General features: G+C 35.5%; 2 protein-coding genes across 2 annotated transcripts; one reads left to right on the top strand and one right to left on the bottom strand.

Moving 5' to 3' along the window:
• The first annotated feature begins 693 nt into the window (after positions 1-693).
• On the top strand, positions 694-2,962 carry LOC140984144 (uncharacterized). Its single transcript, XM_073451374.1, has 2 exons — positions 694-1,138; positions 2,623-2,962. Exons 1-2 carry the CDS (start codon positions 856-858, stop codon positions 2,769-2,771), a joined length of 432 nt encoding a protein of 143 aa, XP_073307475.1. The 5' UTR covers positions 694-855; the 3' UTR covers positions 2,772-2,962.
• Positions 2,963-5,267: 2,305 nt separating this feature from the next.
• On the bottom strand, positions 5,268-6,667 carry LOC140984025 (mitogen-activated protein kinase kinase kinase 18-like). Its single transcript, XM_073451178.1, has one exon. It carries the CDS (start codon positions 6,594-6,596, stop codon positions 5,313-5,315), a length of 1,284 nt encoding a protein of 427 aa, XP_073307279.1. The 5' UTR covers positions 6,597-6,667; the 3' UTR covers positions 5,268-5,312.
• Positions 6,668-7,374: the final 707 nt, after the last annotated feature.

The raw sequence follows: 7,374 nt of genomic DNA on the forward strand, positions 1-7,374 counted from the left end.
CAAATATAAATACAAGCTTATTATATGCTTTGATATTTTAAATTGTTATAAAAATAAATTATTTCAAATTTTAATATTAGATATCAAAAGATATGGGTCGAACAAAATCATTTGGTTTTCAATTTATTAATCATCCAAAATATATACATTCATGACATCAGTCTCAATTTCAAGTAATTAGAAGTGTTGAGTAGTAATTTCACTCATACAACGGAAAATAATGAAATTAAATAAATTGCGTTACATATTTTAAAATGACATATTTATGAAATATTAATCAATATGTTAGTTGAATTTGAAATATCTGAATGAATGAGTTGGACTCCATTCTCAATAAAATCATGAAATTAATTATGTACAATCAAGATACAACATGTTTAGTCGATATCGCAACTTATTTTGCAACTAACTTCGATCTACGTTAAAAAGTAATAATTTTTGACTTTATATATGACAAAAAAAATCAATCAAACACAGTCAAACAAAACATATTCTCCTTTTAAAAAAAAATTCAATCTTCTATATATTAATGTTATTTTTCAAAATGATAAAAAACAAAAACATAATTAACATCGTATTAAGAATCAATTTTATAAGATATATTATAATATATTATTTTTTATGTTAAAAATATTATTATTAAATTAAATATAAATTTAATCATCAAACCTAAATAATAATAATAATAATAATAGTAGTAGTAGTAGTAGGGCGTAGGTGCCACGTCTCCTCTGATTCCTTTCTTCGTCTGCTGAATTGAGACATACAGTAAACCCATTCTCGCGAACGAACATTATTCCGAAACCCTTCGATCTCTTCTCATTCAAAAAATTTGTGAATCTTTGTCCGGAAGAGATGATTCAGCCTCTATATGGTCTGGTGTTCGCCGAAGTGGCGGTGATTCTGCTGCTTCTTTTCCGGACGCCGCTAAGAAAGCCGCTTTTGATGTTACTCGACCGATTGAAGCAGGGGCGAGGGCCTATCGTGGCATCCACGACCGGAGCTACTCTTTTTGTGATAATGGCGTCCTTATTGTTTAACATAAACCGAATTCAGAACCGATCTGAGGAAGGCGGCGTGGCTAATCCAACCGATCAGATTCTCTACGCTACTCAGCTTCTCGAAGCATCACTGCTAGGTAAGTTTTTTAATCATTCCCTGTTTCCATCTTCTTCAGTTATTCATTTGCTAGAAGTATAAATTTTAATGGGAATTGTTGTGCTTTAGCCTCCAGATATTTTGTATAACCTCATTAGTTTTTTCCGTAAAATAATATTTTTTTTAACAACGGTGCTTTTGCATATTACTATATGACGATTTGAATTGTTCGACCCAAGTTGGGTCAGAAATTTGTTAACTCGGCAGACCTGCTTGGAAATGGTTTTGCTTCTGCCTTTTTTTGTTTATGCCTATTAGATTAGTGGGTTTTTTAATTGGTGAAATAACTCAAAATGATATAATCAAGTTATAAATTTTTTATTTATGTTATTTTTCTGAATGAAAATAAAAAAATTAATATATTTATTAACTAAAGTAGTAAAATTTACATTAATATATATTTAATTATGAACTGAAAAAGTAACGAGTTCGATAATAATAATATCGTAAAATTTGATAAAATGTTGGACAAACTGAATTGCTAAAATATATGAGCTTAGAGAGAAAAAGTTTGGATGATACGATATTGAAAAAAAAAATAACGTTTAAAAAGAAGAAAAAGGATTTGAAATAAATGAATTAGGCAGGAAGGAGCGAAATTTAGGAAAATTGTGAAGGATAAAGAACGTAATCTATCTTGTTCAAGTATTAAATATAAACAGCACGTGAACAGAACTAAGGGGTCTTCTTTCTGTTTCAGGGTTATTTTGGTTTATTGTTTTGAAGAAATATATTCTCTTAAATTGGATTTTATACATAATGTTTCCTCGTACAAATTTCCTGACTTTTTCTGTCATTTCAACAATTGTAATTTTCTCAGTATCTCCAAGTGTATATTTAAAAATGTCAGCAAATGTTTATATGTTGTATAGTTCCTTATCCAGTTACAATTCGATGCTATTTTGGTTGATCGATACAAAAAATGATCTTTATCCTATTCATCACCGGTTGCCATATATTAGTTCATAAGCATCTATCACGAGGTTGATCAGAAGTGCAAGACACTCTGACATGCATGGTTAATATGCTTGGATATCGTGGACCCTATGCGTAAAATGTAAAGCTAGCACACTTTATTGAAGTGAAGCGATCTATTGGTAATGTGGAAATATTTCAATACATGAAGAAAATTTCATTACATATAGCTGAATATGTACCTTACATGAGTATCAAAAGATAATTTACTCGTGTGTTTAATAACCAAAATAAAAAATCGTCGTTATCTTAGTTTGTTATCCTTACATCAGGGGTTCTTCTTGAGCCTTTGTTCTCAGCTTGTGTTGAGGCTCAAGGTTTGAGCCTTGTAGACCGCGTGTGATTTTAAAAAACTATGTTCCCTACGCGAACTCTATATAGGGGGGTTGATTACTTTGAATGATCTAGCAGAAAAATACTACAGTAAATTCTACTCGGTGTTGAATATGTTCCAATGATTGAACAAACCTTTCTCGATCCTGAATTTAGGTTTTGCACTCTTCCTGGCATTGATGATCGACAGAATCCACTACTACATTAAGGAGGTCCGCATGCTGAGGAAACATTTGGAGTCTGTAAAGAAGATGGATCAGACACAGGGAAAGGGCAAGGGTAAAGTTACAGAGGAAGAGGATTAAAGGCCAATTGTTAAAGCTGACATTTCGCTTGTTAGGAACAATTGAAGGTTTGGAGTCTTTGGTTAATAAAAATGCTTGTTAGGAACAATTGAAGGTTTGGATTACTTGGTTAATAAAAATGAAATTCAACGGTACTGTGAAAATGATGTAAACATCTTTTTCTTATTCTCCAGTGGAAGGGTTTACTTATATTTGTTGTGTGCCTGAAATTTTAGCCGAGTTTACTGTCTCAAATTGCGCAATGATATGAGTCATATTTGTTCTCCTTGCCTCCATAACTTGATGCAAAAGTTGTCCTTTCGGTTTTTATTTTTCTAAAGCTGTGCAGCTAACTAGTCCTTGTTGCATAGAGTGATTGAAGGAGAGGATTGATCCGGTAATGGGTATTGGTCTGTTGCAAGCAATTATCTAAAACTGAAGTTATAAGATTTCATTCACATTCGAGGATGAATTTTTTCTGAAAGCCTTATGGGCTTTACTAATTATCGTGCAGGTCGGACACTTGAGTGCGGTAGAAATCTGTTAAAAAAAATATCATTGCCTGTTATAAACTAGTGGGAACCAAACCCCGGACTTCAGGTTTCCATATTTCAGGCAGTACATTTACTTTTTCTGTCGCGTGTTCACTCTCCAGCTGTCAAAATTTACTATTCTGGAATTGGGTTTGTTGCTTGAATGTTTAATCTTTAGTGGGTTTTGACTGATTCTTATAATAATTGCAAATCCTAAATGTTTTTCAAGATTTTTTCCTTTTTGTGAATAAGCCTGTAAGCGTAACTGGGGACAAAGCGTGTCGCACATGCATGTGTTGTATTGCGGAGCCCCCCTGGTGTGTAGCAAAGCATGTGACCGTGCCTAAGGTATTTGTGACACAAGAAAGGAAAAGATTCAAATTTCAGCAAACACGCACCTAAGTAGAATATGAAAAAATAATTACGGAATTGAATTCCTACGTGGATAGTGTTTGTGCTTTTGTCGAAAGTTGCATAGGATTCGCGAATGTTCACATTCAGATTCCACCACGCGATATATGCTTTGGCATTGAAATGTGCCGTCAGATAAATATATTTTTCTTGATTTAGGTAAGCACATCGAATCTATAGTCCTACACCACCTATTGTATCTTTTTATAGTGGAGTATTAATTGGTTTTATGACGAGATAAATTGCGAACAATCTTATATAAAATGGGAACACAAAAGTTGCCAGTATCTTCTTCCGTGAGACTACGTCCGACTAAACTAATACGTAAAAAAAGATTACCTCCCCTGGAGCTGTCTTGCTTCTGGAGCAAAGTATTGGGCTGCCTAAAAGTCGCTAAATTTCAACCAATTCGAATGGCCACAATATTCCCACCCCAAACAATCGAATATCCATCGCCTATGATGGTTATTCGTTGTGAAATTGACCTAATCTCACGTTTCTGAATTAACAAATGGTTGACTTCTCGAAGCAATAGGACATCGACGCATGTATTGCTGGGGGCAAAGCCTAACATGTTCACACACAACAGTTCGAACACGGCTTGGGGGGTTGACTTTTGACCAACTACACAACTCCACACACGGAAGAAGTCGTGTGTATCATTCACACGTAGCAAAAGTCTTGCGTGTCGTCCCTCTATAACTCCACCCATCCGTCATTATTCTCTGGAAAATTCCGCGCGGCTCAAATACGAAGTGGACTCAATTTTTTTGCAAGATTTCTCGTGTGATCAGTCATGACAAAAAGTTGGGCCATGGAGTTAGCGACACTTGTAGCAGAGTTGATGAAAATCAGATATAAAATTCAGCTACCAACACTTGGAGATATCGTAAAAGTCACACATAATCACCGAATAAATTTTGTTAAGATGATTAAGCGTTACTTTTGTGAATGGGTATTTATTTATTATTATTTTTTTGGTGGGGGGAAATCCTACATGGTTGATTCTACACGGGTACGAGGATTGTCAGATCAAACGAACCATATGTATTTGGAGGTATGAGGTCAGGCGGAAGGTAGGTGGCGTGTGAATTTGACTCCAAACCAATCTATGGCTAATTTGAATATTGAGAATCAAAACGTTTTTGTTTTATAAAATGGATAGAATAGAATTAGATTTCAAATAATATCACGAGTTCTTTAATGCTCAAAGTCGCTGAACCACTTAGATTTGAGAACCATATCACATACCATAAACAGTATTAATTTTTTTTTAATTGTAACCAATAATAATAAATAAAATACATAAATTTATAATTTACTCAAAATTTTATTTTTTTCCATAAGTTTATTGTTTTTTATACCAAAAATATTATTTTTTATTATAAATATGAACGAAGTCTTCTCACGAATAAGTATCCTTACGTAAAGACAGTAGAGAATTACTCGTCAACTTATTAATTTGTAAACTTTATTATTACACATCCATTTATTAGGCCATAATACCATGTGAGTATGACAAAATTATGTTATGTCCAAGAAATTTTAGGTATCGGTAAAGACTGTCATAAGCGATATAATTTCTTATATATTAAATTAAATTAAAAAAGAAAAAGTTCTAAAAGATTTCGAGAAAGATGATCCAAATGACAAAAAGAATTCTGTTAAAAATCTCAGTAAAATTACGATTCTTGATACAAAAAAATATCGTAACACTGTGGGTTAATATGCTAATCACATCATCAAAACAATCAAACATTAATTGATCCTCAGAGGCAACCGACGTTTGAATTTCTTCTTCACCGACGCCTGAAAATGTTGCACGTTCTTCATCAATCAAGGTTTCAGAGTCATCATTCGCAAATCTGTAACATTCTTCAGTTTCATCGCCCCGCACAGTCACCCAATCATCGTCCTCATCCCAATCCGGTGAATTCAAATTCAATGAAAAATTCTCAGTTATCAAATCACTGATCCTTTCCTCCGGAGAATCTGAAGAAAAAGCAATTACACCCGTTGCAGTTTGAGAAGAACCTGACTCTTCCAGCTCATCCCAGAAGCTCTGATCCATTACACTCGTCGGAGATTTCCTCGTAAACTCCCTGATTTCTCCACAAGTCTCCATGACATCATCAAAAAACGCGTGCTTTAAAAGCTCACCCGCCGTCCACCGTTTTCTTGAGTCCCTAATCAAGCACTTGCTCAAGAAATCCTTACCTTCATCAGACAACCAGCTCGGGAATACAGGGATGTCGCCGGAAGAAGCGATTCTGTAAAGGACAGATGCAGGGTCCTTTATCTCAGGCCAGGGATAAGATCCCGTTGCCATTTCAATAACTGTACACCCAAAGGCCCATATATCTGCCGCAAAACTTTGCTCCTCTCCCCGAGCAACCTCCGGTGCCATGTAAGCTGGAGTTCCGGCTAACATTTGTTTCGAAGAAGTGTCGGATTCCACAACCCGCTTTGCACACCCGAAATCAGCAATCTTCAACCCACTCTCTCCTATCAAAATGTTCTGCCCCTTGATATCGCAGTGCACGAATCCGTTCAGGTGAAGATAATCCAGCCCCTGCAGCATTTGATGCGCGTAAGATCGAATCAAACCTTCGTCCAAAGAACCCTCCTGCTTCGCAATCTGCTCAGAAAGCGTTCCCCCGGGAACATACTCCAAGTGAAGATTGCAAACTCGTTCATTATTCTCCACAGTAGTGTCAAAGCCCAAGCATTTTACTATATATGGTGAGCAGAGCTGAGAAACCAAAAGGTGCTCTTTTTGCAACAAGACAGAAGAAGAGAAATCAGCAGACTTCACTGCAAAAATCTCCCCACCGGCGGAGGTGGCGAGATACACGGCGGCCGAGGAGCCACGGCCGATTGTGGGACCCCTCGTCCAATCCATAGCGGAGAGAAATCTGATCAAAAGAATAGGCTTGAATATTTTGAAATGGGTGTTGGGAGGAGGTTGTAATGCAACCTATATATGCACAGATGTGGGGACACGACGTGTCCTGGTTTGTGTTAGATTATTAATAGTAATAGGATGTTGTATTTATTGCGTGTCCTTATGCCTTTGGTGTGTGTTTTTGGTGGCTTTTTGCGCAGAATCTTTATTGGGTATTTCAGAGTGACCGCCAAATACTTAGTGGCTATACATACATAAACCTAGAAAACCAACCTTTTATTTTCTTGGTTCAAGTAACATCCAAAAATTTGCATGTTTTATTGACTTTCTATTATGCAAGTATATGTTCTACATCAATATAAATGAATTTTATAAAGATCAACCAATCGGGACTTTTCAATTTCATTTAAAAATTAATAAAATATCACTTTCTACATAAGAATTTGAAATAGTTAGGTGTAACAAATGATAAAAGAAAATGAAAGGAGGTGTGAGTTGGCAACCTTGGGCCAACGGGGGAGCGTTGCTAAGTTGGAGAAATAAAAGCCGTCCACATGAAAACAGACACGTGAACATGTATCACTATTCACCAAGCTACGGTTTTAAAACATTGCGGCGCGCTTCACACTTTGCCCCAACCAAATTCTTAATCCAAAGGTTTCAGATTCAGCTTAGGCACAATTACCCATGATTAATATACTCTGTTTAATATTTTCGATGTATTGAATTAAAATTTAGGTGGGTTTTAAAAAACTCTTGAACATGTATGTATAAA

The sequence above is a fragment of the Primulina huaijiensis genome, chromosome 9 (assembly GCF_012295235.1).
Source record: "Primulina huaijiensis isolate GDHJ02 chromosome 9, ASM1229523v2, whole genome shotgun sequence".
Taxonomy (NCBI): Eukaryota; Viridiplantae; Streptophyta; class Magnoliopsida; order Lamiales; family Gesneriaceae; genus Primulina; species Primulina huaijiensis.

Bases quoted from the DNA above. Each gene is read 5' to 3' on its own strand.
- LOC140984025 (XM_073451178.1), bottom strand. From the start codon at position 6,596: ATGGATTGGACGAGGGGTCCCACAATCGGCCGTGGCTCCTCGGCCGCC.
- LOC140984144 (XM_073451374.1), top strand. From the start codon at position 856: ATGATTCAGCCTCTATATGGTCTGGTGTTCGCCGAAGTGGCGGTGATT. The intron at 1,139-2,622 runs GTAAGTTTTTTA...TCCTGAATTTAG, and splicing joins TCTCGAAGCATCACTGCTAG to GTTTTGCACTCTTCCTGGCA.